This window comes from Aulostomus chinensis, chromosome 3 (assembly GCF_037954235.1).
Source record: "Aulostomus chinensis isolate RoL2024-O1b breed Wild chromosome 3, RoL_Achi_v1.0, whole genome shotgun sequence".
Taxonomy (NCBI): domain Eukaryota; kingdom Metazoa; phylum Chordata; class Actinopteri; order Syngnathiformes; family Aulostomidae; genus Aulostomus; species Aulostomus chinensis.
The window spans coordinates 28,662,437-28,687,829 of record NC_141322.1 but is presented as its reverse complement, the minus strand read 5'-3'; the positions used below and the strand labels follow the sequence as shown (position 1 = coordinate 28,687,829).

Sequence of the window (25,393 nt, the reverse complement as noted above, 5' to 3'; positions counted from 1 at the left end):
CGTTGAAACAAATTCGAACATTTCACTCGGTTCACACTGTACTGATTTACACACTAAATATAGATATCAAATTACTCGAATTACGCAGCCATGAAATCACAGTATCATCAGAACAAAAGAAAGCAACCCATGGTCATACCTCGCTGCGCTCTACGAGCCGATAGACATTTCTCCACTCATAAGAAGGGTTCTCGTGTAATTCAAACAAAGTTCAATCCGAGTCACACGCAGGCTAAAGAGTAGACACCCAGACGCGAGCGCCTGCCAGCTACCTTCAAACTCATTCCCTGCGTGCAAGCAAACTACGGGGCTACCACGGGGACAAATTTCAGTCCCACAGGTGAATGCATTTCCGGTCACCTCAAGCATCCACTCATTCTCACATCGCATCAATAAGTCAGAACATCAGTGGATAAGGTAGGAATATGAACACAATTAATCAAGCATAATATTTCATAAATATTTGGTGATATGGTCACCTGTCGTAGTAGTAGTAGTAGTAGGAGGAGGAGGAGGAGTAGGAATAGTAGTAGTAGTAGGAGTAGAAGACGTGCATGAAGGTTCAGATTATTTTTGCTGGCCTCCTGGCGTGTTGGACCTTTCGGGCCTCTGTGGTGTGAGAAGTCGGTAACCAATCTGACATTCAGCTCGAGCTGCGTGACCTGAGTCTCATTTACTGTAACACACACACACACACACACACACACACACACACAGCCTCGGGTCATCCATGTCTCTGCCAGTTCAAGCAGAATGCTCCTCTGAGCGATCAGCAACAAGGAGAAAAACACCAAGACATGCAACGCTCCTCTTTCTCTTGAGCAGCGTTTTAAATCACTTAGGATAAACACCAGTAACAGCGTCTCTTGTTTGGAGTCGCTCTCACCCCCTGAGATCTTCTCTCCAGACTTTCCAAAATTAAAGTCGCTGAGTAATTCATTTTGTAATATATGACACATAGCCATATATTTCATAACAGAAAGGGTGTCTGTTGTTAAAAAAAAATAAAAAAATAATAAAAAAAAAGCCTTGGCCCCCAGACACAGGAGGGCTCAGACATCTCATCCTTCTGCAGCAAATGATGAGTGTGTCTGTATTACCGGCAGGTTTGTCTCCTGTGTACTGATTCTGAGGATGAAGCAACCTTCATCCATCTTGTCTTTGTTTTAGCCAGGAAACTTATATAATGCTGCAAAAACCTGCACATAGTTGAGGACATTTAGCTTTCAGAGGCTGTAAACACGTGAGACGTGTTCATGTGGGTTTCTACTGGTGACACGGACGAGGCGCCGTGCCAAATTTGATCAGTATTCAAAGGAATTAGACTTTCGTTCATTTCGATTTTTTTGCACGCCACCCAGGCTGAAGTTTTCATGTTTAAGAGAGTTTTCAGTCTGAGTTGGTTGGGCAACTTTTAGCTACTGGGGGCAGTGAAACAAACCACTATGATAAAAAATTCAGGCATTAACTGGCCTTCTTCCATCATTCTGTGGGCAACTGTGATGCGATTTTATGCTGCACACGACGTGAGAGTGTGAATCAGCAGGGCGCAGTGAGAGGAGTGGATTACCTCGCTGAGAAGATGAAGTTGCTGACTGTTGCCTCCAGCTCTTCATCTAACAGCTCGCTGTGGCTGCTCCTTCTGGTGCCATTACCCCTGCAATATTTCAAACTGATCCGCTGTCATAAAACGCTGAAAAGGACCGTCGTCTTGTTTTGTAGACACATTTGTCATGAACGATGGCGCTCGGAGCTCACTGACAAATACGTCGCGTTTCCTGGGACCGTTTCATCACAAAGGTCAGCTCAGGTTCTGTCAGTCAAGAGCTTTAAAGGTGAGGCTGCGACAGAAGGAAGTGTTGGTTCGCATTATCTTCATACGGCAGCACAACCTCTGCCACCGTCACCCAGTTAGTGCAGTCAGTAAGATCTGCTCCTACAAGGGCTTTCGGAAGTGTGCCGCTGGCTCAACGCCGCTTCCTCATTTGGTGATAGATGACTTATTTGTGCACGTCTGCACCTTTTAGGCTGATTCACCACAGATTTGGTAAACATTTTTCCCAACTTGCGTCTTCATGTGGGTGCAAACACAGAAGCTGAAGCGTCTGAACATGTCATTTCTGGGACAGCAGTGAATAAATAAAGGATTCAGCTGCATGAGAGAAATGATGGAGCCAAATACAAAGCCTGCGGAGGAATTAAAAAAAAGATGATAAAGGAAACAGGAAGTGGGGCTGACGCAAGCTTTACGGTGGACATTAAAAAGTCTGACCCTCAACGTCAACATGACACGGTGATGCGCTGGAGTGGGAGAATGACTGATAGGGATAACGGTTTCCCGATAAAGCTGCAAATTGAAAGCTTCCTCATTTTGGACCAATGAAGTCCATTTGTGCTGGAAGTTGAATTCATAAACATCTGTGACAGGCGAGGCGGTAAACTGCTCAGTTGTTTCTGGAACATCATCTCGCTGCTTTAATCTGCACCTCCGCAGGGACGTTGACTAACGAGAGCCAACACCAGGCACCAGATGAAACCCACCGTCAGTGAATAAAAAAAAAAACAAAACAAAAAAAAAAAACCAACAACAAAAGAACTCTTTCTGATCAAACGGCAGTAACGGCACTGTGTGATCCTGTTTTCCTTTATTTTAATGTGGCTGGAGCTTTCAGTATCAATCACCATCTTCAAAATGATGTCACCAAATTTTGAGTGCGATAAAAGCAAGGAATTTGACAACTGGTGTATTTTTAAAAAATCCTTCTGTGCTCAAGAGAAGAAAAAAAAAGAAGAAAGGTATAATCGTCTTTGCACATAAACATGGAAATGAATCCTCTGCGTCGACTTGTCAGCAGTGCAGCACCGCCGACGTCCTCTAGGTCTTCCTACCAGGGAGGTCGTGGACGTGCCTGGACACAGAAAGGATCTGAGAGATTCAAACCCGGAGCCAACTTGCTGCGAGGCAGCAGTGGTGTCCTCTGAGTCACTGATCTGCTGAAGATGTTTACTTAGACAAACGTGAAGCTGTACCGGTGCTTTTGACCTCTGCCAGGGAGGTTATAGCTCCACTCACGTGTGTCTGATGTCAGTAGAATGACACAAAAGCTCCAGGGCTGATTCTCACGACGCTTGGTGGAGGACTTCGGTGAGTTTCTTCACATTTGGCATGAACATCCTGAAGGAGGAAGTGAACAGATATCGGTGGTCAAAGGTTAAGGTCACTGTTACCCTATGGTGTGTACGCATCATCCGTCCCATTCTCATGACATATGCTGTCATATTTCATGTCCGATAACACACACACACACACACACACACACACAAACAAACTTAACTTATTGGCTCCGCCCTCAGAACTCACTCCTCTAATCACAGTTGAGCACTAATTTTCAAGTGTCTTCTGGTGGAGAGCCGTCGTCCACGGGAGGCAACTATTGCCTTTGCTAGCTTTTGCATTTCGCTTCGCTCAGCGGCAGCTGCTGCTGAGCTCTCCTGCATTTTGCCTTTTTGGACATCACGCCTCAGGCACCGATGGAGCGAGCACTTCCACCCATCCCTCCGCCTCTCCTGGAAGATGAACGGACTGTTCACAGTAATGGAAAAGAAAAAGAGATATATCGCGCAGGGAGTGGGGACAGCATGTTTTTGGAGCTGCCACTAACAGCTCAAACGTCTGACTCACCCCATACTGGAGGGGAAAAGTCCTCCATCTCCAAAAAGTCACTCTGTGTTGCTCTCCAGGTCATCCTGCACCTTTCCTCTACGCCTCACTTCCTCTCCCAGCACAGCATCCGACTTTTCGCACTTTTCCAAATTATGCATTGGGTGGAGTTAGACTCTGACCAGGGGGGGTTATTTTCTCTTTAAATATTATCTTGGTTATCTCGTTTTACACTTCCACATCTTTTATCACGCTATCTAGCCTCATTTGACTTTTTTGCTTCTCGTCTCTGCTCGTTTATTCCCAGCTCACACATTTTGTCGCATCTCAGCTCACTTAATCTGATCTCCTATCACCTCAAATAGTTTCATAGCCTGACTGACTCATTGTACCCAGAGAAAAGAGACATATGACACACGAAAGTGGAAGAAGAAGGGAGGGGCTCCTCTTTTAATCTGTGTGCAGGGAATGATCAGAGAAGGAGTAAGAGGCCAATAATAAAAATACTTCTATAGAAACACGTCTGAGCTCCAGTTCATGCGACATGCTGAAGTCCTCCTCCGTGCAAAATCACGGGAGCCTGGTCCCCTGACATCCAGATCACGTTCCACGGCACGTCTCCCAAGTCCACCAAGAATTCACAGCAGCTTCGTTGCTTCCCACACAGCCATGCAGAGGAAGTCAGAGACTTTCAGGTTTGGCTAAAAATACTGCTTCTATATGAGCAGTCAAATATGAGTCACTGCTGGAAGATGGCGGTCAGAGTTCTGCAATCACTGGCTCACGGATATTCTTTTAGCTGATGGCTCTGGAGACGGACAGGAAGAGAAACCTCAGGTTGATTCTTCAGTGAACAGAAATAATCGATTAGTCGCAGACGTGAGGTCATTTTTGGCCGTGCTTTGCCACAGATTTGTTTTTTCTTTGTTTGTTTTTTTCATGATTCACAATCTTCGGATTTCACTTTTGTTGTTGTGGCTCATTATTTTGGGGGGGGGGGGGGGGCCTGCAACTGATATTTGTGTTTTTACTCTTGATCGATCTGAGAAAATGAAGGGAGCGTGGATTTCCTCCGAAAAATAGAGAAAAATCAGCAAAAAACTTTGGAATTCACGAAACCTCTCTCCTCCCATATTTTTGTTTAATCAGTTGACAACAAACTTGCTTGATTGCATCTTCACTAGCATTCCAGATTTATAACTTTTCAACAACTGACATCACCGTGTAATAAAACATTTTATTCCAAGTAGCTCCGTAAATATCTTATGTTGATGAAAAAAAAAAGAGAGTTCACTTCATGATAGATGCTCCTGCCCACCTCTTTCCTGTTTCATTTTGATTTCCCAATGAGTTTTTTTTTCCACAAGGATCCTCTTTATTGAGCTGTATTGACGTAGGACAGGTTGGCACTGGTGGAGCAACAGATTGTGTGTTCAGTCGGAGGTGGACAGCGGGGTGGGTGGAGGTGTGCTGAACCATTCAGGTCAGCTGAGGCAGCCGGAGACTCGTCACCAACACATGCGAATGGTTTCCAACTCGAGGGTCCAACCTGTCGAGGGGGCGCGGAGTGAATGACAGGAGCAATGCTGGGAAGACAATATTTCTCTTACATGCAGTTATTCTGGGGAATTGATTTATCATCCTAATCAACTCATTAGTCCTCTTACTAGAAAAAAAAACAAAACAAAAAAAACAAACTCTGGAGGGTCGAAAAAAAAAGGTTTTTTTATGATGTATCCAAATATTCAGGGAGGCCGCAGCAGCAACAGCACCGACTGCTGTCTACAGACATCTGCAAAGTCTTGACTTTAACATTTCCTCACTGTTGCTCAGGAACATCTTTTAGTTCAGTTCACCCTGTATTATTGACAATAGACTGACTTCAGTTACCTTCCTTGATTCCCTTCATTGTGACCACAAAGAGCATTGAATGTCCTTTCTTGTGTTTCCAGATCAAAGACTATCCAGAAAAGTGATCCGAATTCCTGTATGATGATGTAATAACATGTGGGGTTGGTGGTTGCAGGTCTGTCTGGTAACCCTGTCGATCTGGAGAAACGTCACACGGCCTTTGGAAGGAACTTCATCCCCCCCAAAAAACCCAAGACCTTCCTGCAGCTGGTGTGGGAGGCTCTGCAGGACGTCACGCTTATCATCTTAGAAATCGCAGCCATCATTTCGCTGGGCTTGTCCTTCTACCATCCACCAGGGGGAGAGAGGGAAGGTCGGTCTGCTGGACGTCTCCTTTTCCACTGAAATTATTCCAGTATTTTTAGACTTCACCTCACAAAGTCGTCCTGATCTGTTCGCACTTTTTATTTGGTGAAAACTGGACCTGGACACATTGTCATTCTCTTGCAGAATGTGGCCAGGTTGCCGGCGGCGTGGAGGACGAGGGCGAGGCCCAGGCCGGCTGGATCGAGGGCGCCGCCATCCTATTCTCAGTCATCATCGTGGTGCTGGTGACCGCCTTCAACGACTGGTCCAAGGAGAAGCAGTTTCGCGGGCTTCAGAGTCGCATTGAGCAGGAACAGAAGTTCACTGTCATCCGCAAAGGCCAGGTCATCCAGATCCCTGTGGCTGAGATCGTGGTGGGAGACATCGCTCAGATCAAATACGGTACATCGCTTGAGATACCAGAAATATCCAATTGCACAAACTTTATTGAGACTGAACGATTATTCTTTTTTTTTCCCGTGTGGGACTGGATTTTTTTTTTTCTTTCATGAAACACAATTTAAAATGTGCTTGATGATATGAAATCGAATATATGTGTTTATATCCAGTTGTATACAAAAGAAGCACGTCAGTAAAATGAAAATAAAATGAAAGAAGCCGTCCAAACCAAAATTACTGAAGTGAAACCACCCTGACAACTGTCCAGACCAGCAGCGCATCAAATAATCAGTGTACGGTCCTTCTAGAAATTCAGGACACCGTCATTTAGCAAGTGAGCCAAACCTCGGTTTGCTTCACATTAGAATATAATCAGACTTTATATAGGAGTTGATATAGAGAGCAAACTAAAGCCCAGTGCATTGAGGGTCAAAAACAGAGGCTGCAGCTGGTGAGAGGAGGGACTGAGGAGGTCCGCCCCAACGCAGAGAAAAGAAGAGAGGCTGCAGTGCTACAATTAATTAGGACTCTCCAAAACGTGAGAAAGTATAGATTAAAGAGCCAGTAACATCTGCGCTAATCAGCACTACGGTCTTTAATTATGCCAATCCCTTCTGTCTTGTTCATCTTTTTGCGGTTTAATCCGACTCATATCATGTAATAATTAAAGCTGCAGGAGCAATGGCAATATGCTGCTGTTGTCCACGTCGCTGAGCTTGAGTCATTTTCCCTCGCAGGTTTTTCTGTCCGGTAGATGAACAAGTCGCACGACACAGTGTCAGTTGTTTAATAATGTTAGTTCACTTGACACATGAACACAAACCAGGCCTCAAAAAAAGAAAAAAGAAGAAAAAGAAAAAAAAAACGCAGCAAAGTTAGCAACTCATCCTGTGACTCAGACCAAAGAAAGTGACCGAAGGTGTGAAAGCCCCTTTATACTCCCCAGAATCTCTTTGTATTGTGTGAGTTGGAAGGGAACGTTTTCAGGTTTTTCCAGTGTTTGGTATCAGGATGACAGCACTACAGGTTCAGGGCTTTGGCTCAAGTGTTAATGTGAGCTGTATGTCAGCTGACTGAAGCCAAATCCGCGGAAGCTGTTTTGTGGAATGAGTGATATTCAGGAATGGTACGATCCTGTTCACATCCTGTGACTAATTGGAATATAACCCACCGACCTCTGACCCTGCAGGAGATCTGCTGCCTGCAGATGGGATTCTGATCCAAGGCAACGACCTGAAGATCGATGAGAGCTCTCTGACCGGAGAGTCCGACCACGTCCGCAAGTCTTTAGAGAAGGACCCTATGTTGCTGTCAGGTGAGATTCTGCGCACAATCACATGACGGGCCAACACTAATGATTCAGATTCACAGCGATTCATCAACCTCAAACAAACACCTGACTATTAATTCTCAAGTATCAAACCCGCTACGATGCTTTGCTTTACCGTCTAGCGAATTGCATGTGCCGTAGTGGCTTGAAATAAAGAACACGTAGAAATCCGTGGATGTGCGTACATGCACCTGCTTACCCGCTGTGCAACTTGTGAAATTCCGTTGTCAAGCCTGGAGCTGAAAACACAAACGGCAAACTGCATGCAGACATTCAGAGGATTTCACGTGGAAGACAAACTTTACAGGCACAAACCCAAATATGCAACATACAACTTATAGGTACAACCTCATAAAAGTAAGATTTCAGGTGCAACGTTCAATTTAAGCCCGCTTCAGCCACAGGGGGTAGTGTACAGTACAGTAGACGAAAGAGAAGTAACCCTAAAATCGATCCTTGAGGAACTCAACATGCTGGTAGTTTTGGTAAACTACTTTAGTACTGTTTCTAAAGGTAATACAGCTGACGTAAACTGAGCAGAAACTTGCAGACTGACAGTCCAACCTTAGCTTTGGTCCTGACTCCTCCTCTTTTTTTTTTTTTTTCAACTCTCAGGTACCCATGTGATGGAGGGCTCAGGCAGGATGGTGGTGTCAGCCGTCGGCCTCAACTCTCAGACAGGGATCATCTTTACTCTGCTGGGTGCCAGCGAGAACGACGAAGAGAAGAAGGTCAAGAAAAGTAAGACATGAGACGAAGTCCAGTCACACGCATCTCTTATAAACACGAGCTACGCGAAAGTGTTAAAGGTCGTTAGGGGACAGTAAGTGTGTGAAGCTTGCGAATACTTCTACTCCAGTGTTTGAAGAGATCGGACACATTTGCATGTTTCTATGAGCTGGCGTTGATATGAAGTTTCCCATGTCATAAGAGTTCATCCCATCCTGGCTGACATCAGCAGAGCTGTTTGAAAGGTCTAACTGCGACATTTCAATATGAACCGAGCTTCAATCTGAGCACCAAAGCATCATTGATGAATAAATGAGACCACGTACCACTTCATCGACAATTAGACGTTTCACCGTGATCCGCTGAGCAACAGCTAAACACAAGAAACACCAGATGAAATTATCCTGGCAAACATTAATAAGCTCATTTCTATGTCTGAGCTAGCAACAGAAACTCCCACTGCGGGCCTTTCAGTCACCGAATTCCTCAAACTCTTGGAAAGGCGTGGTGACTTACCTCACCTCGTCCCTTACAGGTGTAGACGTCGTCAGGTCACGCCATGTTCCTGGCAGGCCGTGCCTTTTGTTCACAGGCAAGATGCCTCAAGTTAGCGCGTCGTGAGCAACACCATTATTTACAGGGGTCACCTCAGAAAAATCAGTTCAAAATCAGGGAACTGGCAATTCATTATCAGAGTTTACAATTCTACAATTTCATTGAGCAGACGCTTTTGTCCAAAGCGACTGTTTAGAGGAACATCCTTGCGTAATCACATTCTGTATGTAGCCGTTTATTTCACGTTTAGTGCCGTTGTACGTTTTCAAACAGGTCAGCTGGAAGCACAACTGGGGGGAGAATTTTCAACATATGCTCATGGGAAGTGACATTAGTTCCCATGGTTGCTCAAGCTGATTAAATACGACAGTTGCTGCAAAACTGAGAGTGTAAGTTGAGGGGTTGCTTCTGTCTGAAGTAAAGGAGCAGTTGTTTCTAAAAAAAAAAAAAAAAAAGGACTTTAATGGATACTAAAGAGGAGCCTTTGCTTTTGGAAACTGAATAAATACCAGTTTAGAAAAAAAAACCTGCACTGCAGCAGAAAGTCACTGTGCAGTTTACACACTTTCAAATGAATGCATCATTGTGAGCATTTCAGCGAGTTCACACTTGGGACTTTTGACTCCACAGAGACTCTAAAAAAGAACAAAACACCAAAATACAAAGATGTGTTTGCTCGCTCACCTCCAACACTACACTATGGTCTCATTTATTCTTGGTAATTTATGGTAATGATCACGATACTGAGGTATGGATTTGACTATGATGTAACGTTGGTTGAAAATGCGAAACATGCCTTTTGCTGTTTGCATACAGTTGCCTTTTGAAGTGGAACGCTTCAAAAGAACAAGTCCAGACGTACTATCACAGAGCAGTTTGATGTAAACCTACAGGCTTCTGTAGTCGGTCTCAATTACTTTTGATTTGCTTGTGATCATGCTAACCCCCTTTTACTCATGACTTATTTTTTGAGTTTGTTTCTGTCTGATCATTTGTTTTCTCGGTTTAAAGTTTCAGTTTGTCAGGCATTCATCGTGAACTGGCTGAATGTACCAGCTCAGTGGAGAGAGACGCAAAAGTTTAGAATTCTGGCCTCTGCTGACTGATTTTAAGAAACGAAACAAACAAGGGTTCCCAAATGAGGTGAACCTTGTGATCAAGGCGTCACCGCAGCGGAAAAGGCTGCAGGTGTCTGCACTTCAACAACATTGCCATTTTTAAAAAAAGCTCCTAGCCCCTAACAACAATCCTTCCTGGTACAGTGCAAACTAACTGGATCTGACCCAAATACCAGTGGAACTCTGCTGGTTTTAGCTTAAATTACCCCTGTAGCTTAGGTGAGCTTTGCTTTTTCGAATGCTGCAGAGCACCAAAACTGTAGCAGTTTATAAAGAAGGAGAAAACATTGAAGATACACAACGAACTTTCTTGATCCAGCCCGAGACGCGTCTGACCGGTGAACCGTGTGTCCCCCACATGGTTGAGAGCCGAACATTTCAGTGCACTTGGATTTTCCTCTGTGAAACCAAACCACAACTGAGAGGAAAACACTCCCAGTTGACAAACTCATAGACTGCATCAGATCAAATGAGTTGTTGCCCGGTTACTGTTTGGTCTAAAGCTTCTTTTAGTCTCAATTACAGGTGGAAAAAACAAGTCCCCGTAATCCAAGAGATCACTTAGTGAACGCCTGCCTCTGCCATGGTCATGTGACGTTTTCAGCCGCGTGTCTGGTTCCATATTCATTTCAGAATCAAATCGATTGCTCCCAGACCAAAAACCATCGGTAACTTTTAGTTACCTATCTGACAGGCAAACCAGTGCCATTGCTCGTGTTTTCCACTTGTCAGATTTAACTGTAACCCAAACACTAAAATTCAGCTTTAACCCTAAAAAAAAAAAAAAAAAAAAACTCAGAAAGGTTAGAAACCGCACAAGAAGTGCATCCACACACACACACGAACACACACACACACACACACACACACACACACACACACACACACACACACACACGCACACACACACTTATATTCTAGGTGGTGATGTGATGGTCCCAAACAATTAAAGTGGATTTGCAAGTCTAAATTAAAATTGTCGGAACAGCAGACTCTGTTGCAAGAGGAAGTTTGATAGCAACGCTCCAACAACAACGGAGACCAAGATAACGACAGCAGAGGAACAAATCTGCAGCCATAAAATTCCTCCCTTCAAAGCGCCATGACTCCCATCACCGTTTCTGGTGCGGCAGACTTTCCCATCACACATGACTGCACCGCCCCCCCCGTCTGCACACACATGCACACACACACACACACACATTCAAGCACACCAGGCACACCCTTTGGTTATCTTACAGGCAGGATGTCCGAACACACACACACACACACACACACACACACACACACACACACACACTGCAGTTCAGAAACACACACACACTGCACTTCAGGTCTTTGTCATCAATCACAAGCCACCAGCTGAATAACAAAGAGCCGTGTGTTTGCATGTGTGTTTTATCAGCTTTAACCTTGCCAAACCTCCTCTTACAACAAAAGCAAAGCGCTGCATCACGAGATGACAGCATCGCGCCCTTGAAGAAAAAAAGCAAATCACTTCATCTCGCTTATCTGATCAATACGTGATCACACGATGCAACGTGGAGCTGACAAGAACCAAGAGCAACCGTTTGGACGTGCGTGTGTCGAGCTCAACTGTTTGGCGAAAATCCCATTCATATTCTCCTGAGAGGAGTTGATCATTAGCCATAATTTCGTGACGGTCCAAGGTCGACTCGCTCAGGGTGTGAAACGATGGTATCCGCTCCCTCTATGGTATTTGTGACGTGACAGAGGGTTACTACACTTCCCACAATCCTAAAGTGCGGCTCCTTCGTAAATCATGTTAAATCATGTGATGTTAAAAATTAAAAAAAAACAGCAACATACAAGGGGAACTAACCTGGACCTGCCCTGAAAGTTAATGAGTTCTTGCCAGGCTCATCCTACACACAAACTAGTCTCAGTGGTTTTTTTGGTAAACAGATGCACTAAATACTGAACATACAAATTCCATGGCAGAGCTACAAAGAACCATAGCAAATTAATCAGTCCTGCTATTAAACATTGTGGTGTCTGGCTGTCCGCAGCAGGACGTTCTGAGTCTCTCTCTCTCTCTCTCTCCCCTGATTGGTCCATTCCTGCTGACAACACACACACACAACACACAAACACCTGTGGGTTTCTATCAGTTTGAACTTTGTGTTCTCCCTCAGTTTGATTTGATCTTATTTTTCCTTTGAGCCATTTATCAGCATTCCGCCCTCTCTCTCTGTCCGAACAGGTAAAAAACAAGGACCCCCCGAAAATCGCAACAAAGGTAACCCCTCCATTCATCTCCCTCTGTCCCTCCATCGTCCCTGTTTCTCACCCCCTCCTCTTCCTCCACCCAGAGGCAGGAGGGGTGTGTCCTGTCCATTTCTCTCTCTTTCTCTGCTGTAAAAAGGGGGATGTTCTCTCACCTTGCTTTACCTGTCAAAGGGTGCAACTCTCAACCTGCGAGTCTTTGTACAGTCTATCACAGCGTCCACAGTCGCCATGGTAACTGTTGCAGGGCGACCCTCACGGGGAGACTGTGGAGTTATGTTCATGCATCAACATTAAGTGTGCATCTGGACTGGTTTAAAGCTAAAAGTGTGTTGTTACGTGAACAAAGAAAGTCCTGCCTGCATGTGACTGGTATTCCCCCCGTGTCTGTGAGTGTGTCTCGTGTACCAAGACCCTACCGAGATCATCTTTGACACGACCTCTGTCACGGACATCGGGGAGGTCACTGGAGCGTCCCTCTCGCCAGGCTTGGAGATGCGCTGTTGTGGATGAGGCACAGTTGACTAATTAGCATTTAGTTTTGGGGATCCAGTCGCAAGAAGCGTTTGTTTTTTTCTTCGTGTGATAGCGACATGTGTACTTAATATGAAACAAGTGTGCGCAGGAACATAATTCCACAGTTGACCGCCGGTGACACGTCAGCGATGAGGTCTCCCTGACGTGTGACACTGTCGACATCAAGCCCACCCCTCAGTGCCTTTGAATATTAGATCAACCGATGGTGGCGTGCGTGCGTGCGTGCGTGCGTGTGTGCGTGCGCGCGCGCGTGTGCTTATGATGTCATCGAGTCATCCTCCAAACCATCCTTCATGTCCCATGTGATTCGACACATGTCCAACTTCCTGTCCCAACACACAGACACACACACCCATGCACACACAGTTCCCCTCTTCCCGACCTCCCATGGTTTGAGCATCTGCTGCAGACAGAATGCTCCTTGATGTCCATGCAAATACACACACAAGATCCCTGCACTTGGACAGCTGTCCCACTTTAGTGGGAATCATGGACCCCATGGACAGACTCCACTATAATATCAAGCAAATCAGCACAAATCCCTCCAGTCACTTCCCGAGCTCCCATAGGATTCCTTCCAGCTCTGCTGTTCTGTGGAGACTTTTAGCTTCTTCTGGGCCCTAGTTTTGGTTTCACTGCATATTTGCTGACAGTCGCAGGTCACATCGTCAGTGGGCTTTGGGGGAGGGGGGGGGGGGTGTTTGCCCCTGCAGCAGGCAGCTGTCTCTTGTTAAGCAGGCAGCTGTTTGCAAGTTATATTGTATCAGGACAGTGTTTCTGTCAGCTTATGATACGCCCCCTCTGCCCCCTAGTGGTCCAAAATTTAACTTCCACTGTTGATGACAATAAATAAGGAGATAATTGTGTGCAGTTACAAGAGGAAATAAAACCCAGTTGTTTATGTTACGATGTAATTTTTAACCTTCTTGTTACAGCGATATCTTAAATAAATAAATACTTATATATCTTTAAAAATGTATGTGTATACGTCACTATCGTTCGACCGGGCTCACGTTAAACTGTCAACGTAGAGCTTCGCTTTAGCATCAAATTCAACAGTCGCCCTCAGAACTTCAACCTTGGCACAGTTCTGACTGATGGGTTTTGATTGGGTTCTAGATGCGGTAAAGCAACGACCCACTGCTGACGTTTTGCCACGTATCAAACCATCGTTCTTCACTGTCCTCAAACACCAGTGGAAGCCCAACACCGCTTCCTTTGTGGGCTGATCATTTCGGAATGGTGAAGAGTTGATTTCTTGCGCGTAATATTCGATAACCGAGCTAAGCTGGGGGCAGCAGAGTTCCGTTTCGGGGCAAATAAAGCATTCGGTGTCAGATCAGTGCACAGATTTGCACTTGCACAAAGTGCGTGTTTAGGCCCTTTCAGGTGCGGTTGAGATACCGTTCAGGCTATCAGAACAACTCAGGCAGCCAATTCAACTACGAGGCTATGGGGACGAATAGTGATGACTTTCATCCAGCTTGTCCAACCACAGAGGTGAAAGGGGTTTGGGGCATGAAAAAGCCACAATCTACTTTGTGACGCTGTCAGTTATCTAACCCGGACAAACTTGGTGTACTACCTCATAAATGTACCTTTCTGCAGGTGCGTCCAGTTTTGTGAGGGTTTAGAAAGTTACGTGTTCAGTTTTTGTCATCACACATTTCAACACACACACACACATATATATTTATGTATATGTATATATCCCATTGTGACTGGTGTGACTTTCTGCAGACACTGTTAAAATATACAGGATGATCTCGACAGATTCAAACGGTAGTGAGCTATGAGGTTCTTTGGCTGAAGCAAAGCTGTCAGTGTGTGTTGGAGTTGCACCCTTGCAGTTTTTGTGGGCTGTTGTCGGTTCTGTTCGTGTATTCTGTCGTTTCTTTCTTTTGGCCTTTGATTCATCTCACCGTTGCCTCCTTGCAGGATGTTGCTCAGGATTTCATGTTGTCTTGTAATCACTGTTTGACTCTTTCCCTCCTCTCTGTGATTTACTTTCTTGCTGAAGCCTCCTGCAGCCTCCACAGCTCTGCAGCCTCCTCTACCTCCTCCTGTCTTTCTGTCATGGTTCTGCATCGCTGTCGTTCTTCGTTCTTTGGCCGATTCTTTAATTTTGTCCACTATTTGTTGACTTGCTTTCTTTTTGATTGTCAGACCCCCTTTCCCTTCTGCCCGCCGTGCGTTTTCCCATGGTTCAGTGCTGCGCTTGTTTACAGTTCTGTGATTGGTCAGTGGGTCTCAATCCTGTTCGTGTAAAGTTGTGTCAGTTAGTGTTCTGTCGTGGCTTGTCTTCGGAGTGGACCACATGCATAAAGCCCCACAGCTTCCTGGTTTGACACAGACCCATCCCCACACTCAGAATGTCCCAATGCAATGTCTAACATCAAGCTGTCTTGAAATGGGTTCCTTTTTTACGAAATTATTCTGTGGGGAACTTCTCATTATCAGCCTGTCGAAGCCCCGATTGTTTTGGGTTAAGAGCACAAAAATACATTTCACTACATTAAATACTGCCTTTTCATAGTGTTCCCCAAGTATTTGATGTTGCCTGTGAACACAATATCAACAGTGTTTGAGGACAAGATGTTGCTCATCTTGGCGCATTTTCTTTTGTAGAGACATTGGGCCTCATGCAAGCGCTTTTTGTTGCTCATTTTTCATGACTTGTCTCCATCAGAAATGTCTCAGGGGAGATGTCACCTTAAATATTTCCAGCAGCAGTCGTATTTGATCGATGCCCTGATGCCCTGTTTCATTTTATGCGTGTTTAAATCACAAAGAAGAGTAAAAAATTTAAAAACTAAAAAAAAAAACAGGCTGTTAACACTGCTGAGCTTCAGGTTCTCTGACCAGAATACCCAGGTCCCTGAAGTGACAGAACTGATCGAAGGGTGATTCGATGAATCTCGTTTTCTGTCGAGTTCTGGAGCAAGTTAGTGAACTCCACGCGTACAGGTGGAGGACGCAGCGGTGCTATGAGGCAAAATGGCTGGAGCGATCCTCTTGTAAACTCTCTCTTTCAGGCGACTGGAAGAGTTTGACGCTTAGACCTCATCACAGCGATGTAAACCAAACGTAGGAGGTAGAATAAATCCCGGTGGTTCTCGTCACTCAGGGTGGCTGAGTATAGCCAGTAGAAGGAGGTGGAGCTTCCTGGATGAGTCACCAGGAACATCTGGATTAACAGATGGCCATGAGTAGGAGGCGGGTTGCAGGAAGGAGATACTTCTGATGGATTTCCAGAGCCAACTTAACTATGGATGGAGATGGGGAGGAGGGGGGTTGCACAGTCTTATATTTGAAAGAGAGAACTGGCAGGAGGGAGAACTTCTCCCATGATTTCTTATTCTATAAATAAGAAGGGCAGAACAGTTTCTCATTGGTGAGCACTGTTGCCTCGCAGCAAGGAGGCCGCGGGTACCAGCACGGGCCCATCTGAAGAGGATGGCTTTAATGTGTAGGAATTACTCTTACGACACGTTCAGTGTCTAAAATTGCTGGAATAATCGCCACATCACCGATCCAGGAGTTACTTTATAAATGCCGAGTCATGTTTTGCACATCGGCGTAATGACATACTCAGTGAGAGTTTCATTCTGTCTCCCTTTTGTAGCCTTTCCACAAGAGCTTAGACGTTCAACGATAGTCCAAAATCGTCAGCAAGCAAATGCACACGCGGAAGACACCGCACGCATCTCATTACAATAAATCTGAAGCTCCTCCATTATGAAAACACCTCAATATTCTTCCTCAGCATCCACGTAACCCATCTTCCCCCAGCTAATTTACCACATACTGGTTTAACGTGCGGCTCAGCTACCCACAACCCCATAATACTCCTGAACATGATACCTCACAGGTTGTTATTATTGCTACACGATCATAGTGTTTTCCCCTGGCGGAGAGGCTGGATGACTCATACATTAGGCTTCATCCCAAAGATGAAAATCTGTGTGAGCTGCATCACATGTGCAAGTTGTTCTTGCATGAGGCCCAATCATTCCATTTGTTTTAGCTCTGCTCTTCATTTTGATCCGTACCGCTGCTGAAAAGCCGCTGAGGAAACGGTGCAAAAAACAAAACAAAACAAAAAAAAAAGATGATTCCGCCGAAACGTCTGTAGAGATGCAGACTTTTTTTTTTTTTTTTTTGCAAATCAGCAGTTAATGTTTCTTTTGTAACTGAGGAACATGTTTTTGTTCTGGTCATCCAGGAATCTAAAACTGCTTTATGTCAATAATCTGTCAGTATTGTTGGTTCCCTGAGGGTGTGGGTATCGTGACCATCAGTGACCCAGTGTGTAGGATTTAGTGGCATCCAGGGTTCTCCTTCCAAGCTTGAGGACCTACAGTGGCCTTCAGGCCCAATTACACGTCCTGGAGTACAGGGGCAACCTTAGTGAAGACCAGCGTTTATCCTCATTTTCTGCCCCTTCGTGTTTTCACTCCCCCCCCCCCCCTTTTTTTTCTTTTTCTCTCCCCACCCCATTTTATCCCCAATTCTACATTGCCAATTCACCCTACCAAGCTGTACTGGTCATTGCTCCGCCCCCTCTGCCAGTCTAGGGAGAACCCCGAACAACCACAGGCTGCCCCCTCCGTCACACTCTGTTTTTTGGAATTTCATCAGAGAGGACCTGGGAAGATGACCGTTCCCCCCAAACCGGAGCACTCTCTTAATTGCTAATGAAGCGGCGCTATGAAGCGGCGTCTTTCTAACCACACCAAAACACTGTTTGTAGTTTTTTTGTGGTTTTTACATTCATATAAAAATACTGTAGTAATATTACCTGTCTGCCACTAGATCCCTCTAAATCACACACTGGTCCTCGTAGGCAGTGGACAACCTCCTAGTGTCTGTCTGTGTGTTAATGTAACGGAACAAGGGACAGAATTTCAGAGGGGACAGGAAAAAAAAAAAAATCTGCCGAGTGTCCGTCTGGTCAGTTGTTCACCGGGACAAACGCAGCTTCAAACGTCAGCGTGTCAGATTAGTGTCGATCTCGTCTGTTTACATCCATCGCCTGCATCCTCACATTTCTTTGGTATGGAAATATGACAAACAGTGGCTACGGGAGTGCAGCTGAATTCAGCGTGAGCACTTCAGCAGAGATCAAACAGATCCACAAAAAAAAAAAAAAAAAAGCCCCACGTTCAGCACCGGAGTCCAAACAGGATCCCCGCTGATGAAGTGAAATGCAAATACGCAGTTTGTTTATGGAAATCAGCAGCAGAGCCGGCGAGCAGGAAACCAGATGCCATGTTAGACTTCAGCATCACTCAAACGGAGTTGTGATGTGTAACAAACCGTGTGTGTGTGTGTGTGTGTGTGTGTGTGTGTGTGTGTGTGTGTGTGTGTGTGTGCGGGCGTGCGTGTGTGTGTGTGTGTCTTGTTAAATCCTCTCTGTTGTATCTGCTGTTGTCTGTTGTGTCTGCTGCTCTTCATTATGAACTGCTGCTCCCAGCTCGTCTGTGACACTCTCCAAAGCTACCTGGACCGTTTCATGAATGTTCTGATGAAATGCTACTTTCTGCATTCATTCGTAGGGTCCCCGTTGTAATGATAAAGAGTCAGAGGTCATCTCTGGTATCTGAGATAACTCGTCCATTTGTTTTCAGCTTTCCCTGCAACCGATCTGTGACGTTTTCTGTATTTCTCTACCCTTCATCCTCAAACCACCCCTGAAACCCTCTCCCCCGCCTTCTTGTTTTGTAATTTATTATTTGATTTATTCACTTTTGTCAACCTTCCCTGCCTTCCCTCATCCTCTGCTCTCTATCCTGACCCAATCTTTGCTCTCTCATCATCTTGTTTCACCGTTTCCTCCTTCCAATCCCATCAATGACCTTTCCTAAACTTTCTTCTCATCTCATCTTTCGCATCACTACATCCTACGTTCCTTCTCCTCCTCGCCCAATGTTCCCTCCTGCCCTCCTCCTCCTTGTCTTTTTGCCATCCAACCACCACTTTATTCCACCACCCCCCTTCCTTCTTCAGCCAAAACCCAGGATGGCATTGCCCTGGAGATCCAGCCGCTGAAGAGCGAAGATGCTGCTGAGTCTGAGGAAAAGGAGGAGAAGGAGGAGGTCAAACCGGTGAAGAAGGTTAATGTGACCAAGAAGGAGAAGTCAGTGCTGCAGGGCAAACTGACCAGACTGGCTGTGCAAATTGGAAAGGCTGGTAAGCACACGCACACACGCGCAGACACACACACACACACACACACACACACACACACACACACACACACACACAGAGCATTCATAGAACGGAGGGTGCGGGGACTGACTGACTGTAGCTGCTCCTGCATGTTGAGAGGTGGGATGTTGCTCTCTCCTGTAAGAGGCTCTGAGAGTTTATTTGTGTGCATGTTCCTCTCCAGATGCAGCAGTAAATCACTGGTAAATTAATATACTGACCACTGGCCCAGAAAACCTAGTGAGGCCCGGAGTACAGTGCAGTAATTACCATGCCCACATTTCTTGTTGTTTTTTTCACCGAGAGAAGAGAGATAAATCTGGACCTGATCAGCGGCATCTCTCTGAAAGCATCTTTGGCTTCTTGTTGACACACCTGGTTGTGACCCATGCTGCACCAGATTAGCGCCAGAAGCCTCCAACCACTAGATTAGCGCCAGAGGTCTCCAACCACTAGATTAGAGCCAGAGGTCTCCAACCACCAGATTAGCGCCAGAAGTCTCCAACCACTAGATTAGAGCCAGAGGTCTCCAACCACTAGATTAGATCCAGAGGTCTCCAACCACCAGATTAGCGCCAGAAGTCTCCAACCACCAGATTAGAGCCAGAGGTCTCCAACCACTAGATTAGATCCAGAGGTCTCCAACCACCAGATTAGCGCCAGAAGTCTCCAACCACCAGATATGCATCAGAGGTCTCCAACCACTAGATTAGTGCCAGAGGTCTCCAACCACTAGATTAGTGCCAGAGGTCTCCAACCAGATTAGTGCCAGAGGTCTCCAACCAGATTAGTGCCAGAGGTCTCCAACCACTGGATTAGAGCCAGAGGTCTCCAACCAGATTAGTGCCAGAGGTCTCCAACCACTAGATTAGTGCCAGAGGTCTCCAACCACTAGATTAGTGCCAGAGGTCTCCAACCAGATTAGTGCCAGAGGTCTCCAACCACTAGATTAGTGCCAGAGGTCTCCAACCAGATTAGTGCCAGAGGTCTCCAACCACTGGATTAGAGCCAGAGGTCTCCAACCAGATTAGTGCCAGAGGTCTCCAACCACTGGATTAGGGCCAGAGGTCTCCAACCACTAGATTAGAGCCAGAGGTCTCCAACCACTAGATTAGAGCCAGAGGTCTCCAACCACTAGATTAGAGCCAGAGGTCTCCAACCACTGGATTAGAGCCAGAGGTCTCCAACCACTAGATTAGAGCCAGAGGTCTCCAACCACTGGATTAGAGCCAGAGGTCTCCAACCACTGGATTAGAGCCAGAGGTCTCCAACCACCAGATTAGCGCCAGAAGTCTCCAACCACTAGATTAGAGCCAGAGGTCTCCAACCACTAGATTAGAGCCAGAGGTCTCCAACCACCAGATTAGCGCCAGAAGTCTCCAACCACCAGATATGCATCAGAGGTCTCCAACCACTAGATTAGTGCCAGAGGTCTCCAACCAGATTAGTGCCAGAGGTCTCCAACCACTGGATTAGAGCCAGAGGTCTCCAACCACTAGATTAGTGCCAGAGGTCTCCAACCACTAGATTAGAGCCAGAGGTCTCCAACCACTAGATTAGAGCCAGAGGTCTCCAACCACTAGATTAGAGCCAGAGGTCTCCAACCACTAGATTAGAGCCAGAGGTCTCCAACCACTAGATTAGAGCCAGAGGTCTCCAACCACTGGATTAGAGCCAGAGGTCTCCAACCACTAGATTAGAGCCAGAGGTCTCCAACCACTAGATTAGAGCCAGAGGTCTCCAACCACTGGATTAGAGCCAGAGGTCTCCAACTACTAGATTAGAGCCAGAGGTCTCCAACCACTGGATTAGAGCCAGAGGTCTCCAACCACTAGATTAGAGCCAGAGGTCTCCAACCACCAGATTAGAGCCAGAGGTCTCCAACCACCAGATTAGAGCCAGAGGTCTCCAACCAAGGTGCCAGCTCATACCCTTTTGAGGAAGTACTGTATATGCTCAGCTGCTGCTCATTGTAAATTTGCTGGTTCTGTCCAATTTGCCACTACCTCCAACCGTGGGGGTGCTCCTGATTTGAGGCTGATCCGAACAGATTATCTGCCCAAATAATCCTGTGATTTGAGGGGTCATAATCTGAGTGTGCCCAGACCTCATATCTAAAACTGTGAAAAGAACGGCAGTGGAATGTGTCGAAGTTTAGCTTTTAGCAGTAGCTAGCACTTGCCCCACTTGAAGCAAACAATAAATCTCACGCTTTAAAGTGTATAAACCATGCTCATCCTGTTTTGTTTGTTTTTTTTAAATCATAACTTCATCATCATTTTCCCGCTTTTCTATAAAAAAACATTTCACGCAAACAACTGCAACCAGTTTACGAGGACCTCCTCCATGTTGGTTGCTCTCTGACATCGTGTTTGATGACACAAGTTTCCGGGAGACCCTGAGTCCCTTGGATCTCCAGTCTGAAGTCATCGTATTCATTGAACTGGTGTCTGCATGCTTAACATCCAAGTTCAAAGTTGGCTTGAATTTGTCATTGTCTGTCGTCTAGTTTAATCTACGTTGGATATCTTTGCACTTCCAGGTTAGCTCGGCGAGTGGTCTCCCAATGGTTCCATTTCTGGTGTTAAGCCAGGCTGATAGATCCTGGACCAAATGTGCTCGACAGAAATGAAACTGATGGCCATCTCCTAACTTAATTCTTGGGAAAATAAATAAGAGGACTTCCATAAGTGTTGGATTGTTCCTTTAATAACACACGCGATCAGGTCGTGAGGAGGCAAGAGGCAGAGGGTCAGAATGCACTCAGTTTTATTGGATAGATGTTTTATTGGGACGCGGTTCATCCCGGAATTGAAGGCATTTTCAGTGTCATTTCAATTAACCTTAATTCACTTTGAGGGCAGAGTGGGTGGGGGGGTTCTAACCAGCCCAGTAATAGACAGACTCTCATTCAGCACGAAAATAGAATTAGTGCCAAAACACTTTGACGACAGGTGAGTGACAGGAGAGACGAAGCAGAAAAACACAGGCGGTGGATGTTTCTGTTTCGCCTCCCTCCACCTGCTTCTGTCCCTGGATGTTGTCTGACATTCACTACATCGCTAACAAAATCTACTCCGAAAGCGCCGAGCTGCCTGTTAGATTGATGCTCAACCTTCACGCGTATCCAGACCGCCGGCTCGCAGGGAGAGGAGCCAAGTCTTAGCCATAACTCTTGAGTGTGTTTTCGTAAAGCTAGTATGCATTCAGGACTCAGCCGAGTCAAACATTCAGCTGTAAGAAATTAAAGTCTGATTTTTCTTTGCATGTGCGTGTGTGTGCGTGTGTGCGCGTCTCTGAGGTTATTACATCTGGGATGAACATCCCCTCAAACTCATGGATTAACTGATTAGTGTTGTTGGTCAAAGGTGAAAGGTCAGAGGTGACCTCGCACAACACATTTGTGGCCATAAGTTAAGAGGACAAAAATATAAACATGAATATGTAATAGTTTAAAAAATATATATATATTGAAGCTAACAGTGTAATGAATGTTTCAACACCAAGTAATCGTGATTTTTACTTTTCATTTTTAAGTTATTAAACCCCTGAATGCGTCTGCATTCTGATTTTGGACGTCTTTCCTGATTTCAGCTTCTGATCATACAATAAACATAACTAAATCCAAACACACGGGACTCCTACAGAAGCACAGCGATCCTGTTCATGTCCGCTCTGGGCCGCTAGATTCAGTTACTTCACTTCAGATCCTGTACATTTGTGTTTTGCTCATCATTTTCGGAGGGCTGGAAATACGGCAGGCGGCAGAAAATGGCAGCCAAAGGTTTGATTAGACCGTTGATTAATTCAGACTGTGTCGTCTTTTCAGTCGTCAAGAGAAAGCAGCACCACGCTGAATAAGAAGGTGACAGAGCGAACGCAAGTGAAATTATTTATGTGGCAAATGGAACAGAATCTGTTCTCTTAAAACCACCTGAAGTGCACATTTATTTAATGAATTTCTTTACAGAGTAACTACCGAGACGCAGTTCTTCCTTTTTAATCAGACAGCAGTTCATTTACACTGAAGTCGTTTTTTTTTTTTTTTTTACACTTGACCTTCCTTATTTAAATCAAGACTTGGAGGACAGATAGCGTCTGTAGTGTCTTGAATGAAACGGACTTGATTAGTCTGACAAATCTGCTCATTCCCGCCAGGTCTCATCATGTCGGCTGTGACCGTCATCATCCTCATCCTCTACTTTGTGATCCACACATTCGGGATCCAGGGTCGCTCCTGGGTGGCGGCGTGCACCCCCATTTACATCCAGTACTTTGTCAAGTTCTTCATCATCGGCGTGACGGTGCTGGTGGTGGCCGTTCCCGAGGGGCTGCCACTTGCTGTCACCATCTCTCTGGCCTACTCTGTGAAGGTAAGCGGCGCGGGGTGTAAAGGGGTTTATGGGAAACCTCAAACGCTAAACTCATCCTCCATCCTCTAGAAAATGATGAAGGACAACAACCTGGTGCGTCACCTGGATGCCTGCGAGACCATGGGCAACGCCACAGCCATTTGCTCTGACAAGACGGGCACGCTGACCATGAACCGCATGACGGTGGTGCAGGCGTACATCGGAGACACGCATTACAAGACGGTCCCTGAACCTGAAGTCATCAAACCGGAGACTCTAGAACTGATGGTCAACAGCATCTCCATCAACTCAGCATATACAACTAAGATCCTGGTGAGACTTGGACCTCGCAGCCACAAACAGCACAAATGACTGAATGTAACCCTGGTCTGAGCCTGCGACAGTCCCGTAGGATAATTTGGGTGTTTTGATCAGGAATTCATAAATCCAGAATAAATCTTAGCTTCTCCTCTGTTTCTGTGAGCGAACTGATGCAAGCACTCAAAGCTCACCGGTGTCTCTCAAACACACAAAACCTTTTCCGATGTTCTTTCTGTCCTTTCTCAGCCTCCGGAGAAAGAAGGTGGCCTGCCCCGCCACGTGGGCAACAAGACCGAGTGTGCTCTGTTGGGCCTGGTGTTGGAACTGAAGAGGGATTACCAGCCAATTCGAGACGAGGTGCCAGAAGAAAAGCTCTACAAGGTTTACACGTTCAACTCCTCCCGTAAATCCATGAGCACGGTGCTGAAGAATGCTGATGGAAGCTTCCGCATGTACAGCAAAGGAGCGTCCGAGATCGTCCTGAGGAAGTGAGAAAATATCAGAAATCATCCGAGCGGGCTGATAGATAGAAGGGCACTGGAGGAGAGCAGACCTCCCCCAAGGCCCATGTTTACTGAGACATTATTCAGCATTTGTTACTCTCCTGAAAATGTCTTGAAATTCTGGTAGTTTTTGCATAAACCTGGTGACAGACTGACAAACCAAGATGCAGCTGAAAACAAAAAGTGGAGGCTGATTGATGGATAAATGGATGGCACTTGCCTCCTCTGTCTCTCTCTCTCTCTCTCTCTCTCCCACCCTCCCCCCTCTCCCCCTCCGTGCTCTCTCTTCTCTCAGATGCTCCCGTATCCTGGACGCCCAGGGCCAGCCTCGCATCTTTAAGCCCAAAGATCGTGACGAGATGGTGCGTAAAGTGATCGAGCCGATGGCGTGTGATGGGCTGAGAACCATCTGTGTGGCCTACAGGGAATTCCCTGCTGAGGCAGGAGAACCAGACTGGGACGTGGAGAACGACATCCTGAATGAGCTCACCTGCATCGGCGTGGTTGGTATCGAGGACCCCGTCAGACCTGAGGTAAAGTACACGCCGTCATCCGGATGCCTGCACTCATCTGAAAACGGGTCTATTTACCCCCCGCCGGCAGTTGGGTAACGCCATGTAGTTTTCACAACTTTAGAGGGTCTACATGTGAAGAAAAAAATCATTTAATTCAGCAATTGACTCTTGAGCCCTGTCAGTGTGAAAAACAAAAAAACCAAAACGACCCACATCTCTGCTTTAAATGGAGATTGAACTTCTTACTGATCGTTAGACCAGCAGAGCAGCCGGCAAACTTATGTCTGTGTATTTTTGTTGTTGTTGTTGTTTTTGGTCACGACTGCTGTGCAGCACAAACGCGCGGTGGCGGTGGCGGTGGCAGTGGCGGTGACGGTGACGGTCCAGCCGAAACCTGGGATCAACGATAATTCTCATTAGATACATTTTAGATTTGGCTGCTGTTTTTCAGTGGAATGTCTGCCCAAGCTATCGATTGTGAGATTAGCTCATATCAGATAAGACAGAGCCTGACTGATCCCGACGGAGATTCCTGAGCCAGATTGTTCCAAGATACAATTACAAATAATAAGAATAAAATTGCAGAGTCAGATTAGTGAAATATAACGTCTACACTCTATATGTACGTATGGGCCAGGGAATGGATGGTGCTTCATATAATTATGAAAAAAAATATTTCAGAAAAACATGACATAATGG

The 25,393-nt window shown here is 45.8% G+C and overlaps 1 protein-coding gene across 5 annotated transcripts in view; it reads left to right on the top strand.

Annotated features, from left to right (window-relative positions):
• LOC147268517 (plasma membrane calcium-transporting ATPase 1-like) overlaps positions 1 to 25,393 on the top strand; it is a 94,108-nt gene that overhangs the window by 42,438 nt on the left and 26,277 nt on the right. For 4 of the 5 annotated variants that reach the window (XM_086200154.1, XM_086200155.1, XM_086200156.1 and 1 more), the window contains exons 3-12: positions 5,688 to 5,885; positions 6,023 to 6,280; positions 7,467 to 7,592; positions 8,223 to 8,348; positions 12,234 to 12,269; positions 18,803 to 18,985; positions 23,162 to 23,376; positions 23,446 to 23,688; positions 23,923 to 24,164; positions 24,475 to 24,712. In XM_086200154.1, coding sequence (XP_086056280.1) covers positions 5,688 to 5,885; positions 6,023 to 6,280; positions 7,467 to 7,592; positions 8,223 to 8,348; positions 12,234 to 12,269; positions 18,803 to 18,985; positions 23,162 to 23,376; positions 23,446 to 23,688; positions 23,923 to 24,164; positions 24,475 to 24,712 — 1,865 coding nt within the window. The remainder of the gene's footprint in view (positions 1 to 5,687; positions 5,886 to 6,022; positions 6,281 to 7,466; positions 7,593 to 8,222; positions 8,349 to 12,233; positions 12,270 to 18,802; positions 18,986 to 23,161; positions 23,377 to 23,445; positions 23,689 to 23,922; positions 24,165 to 24,474; positions 24,713 to 25,393) is intronic. The other variant, XM_086200158.1, reaches the window with a different exon arrangement.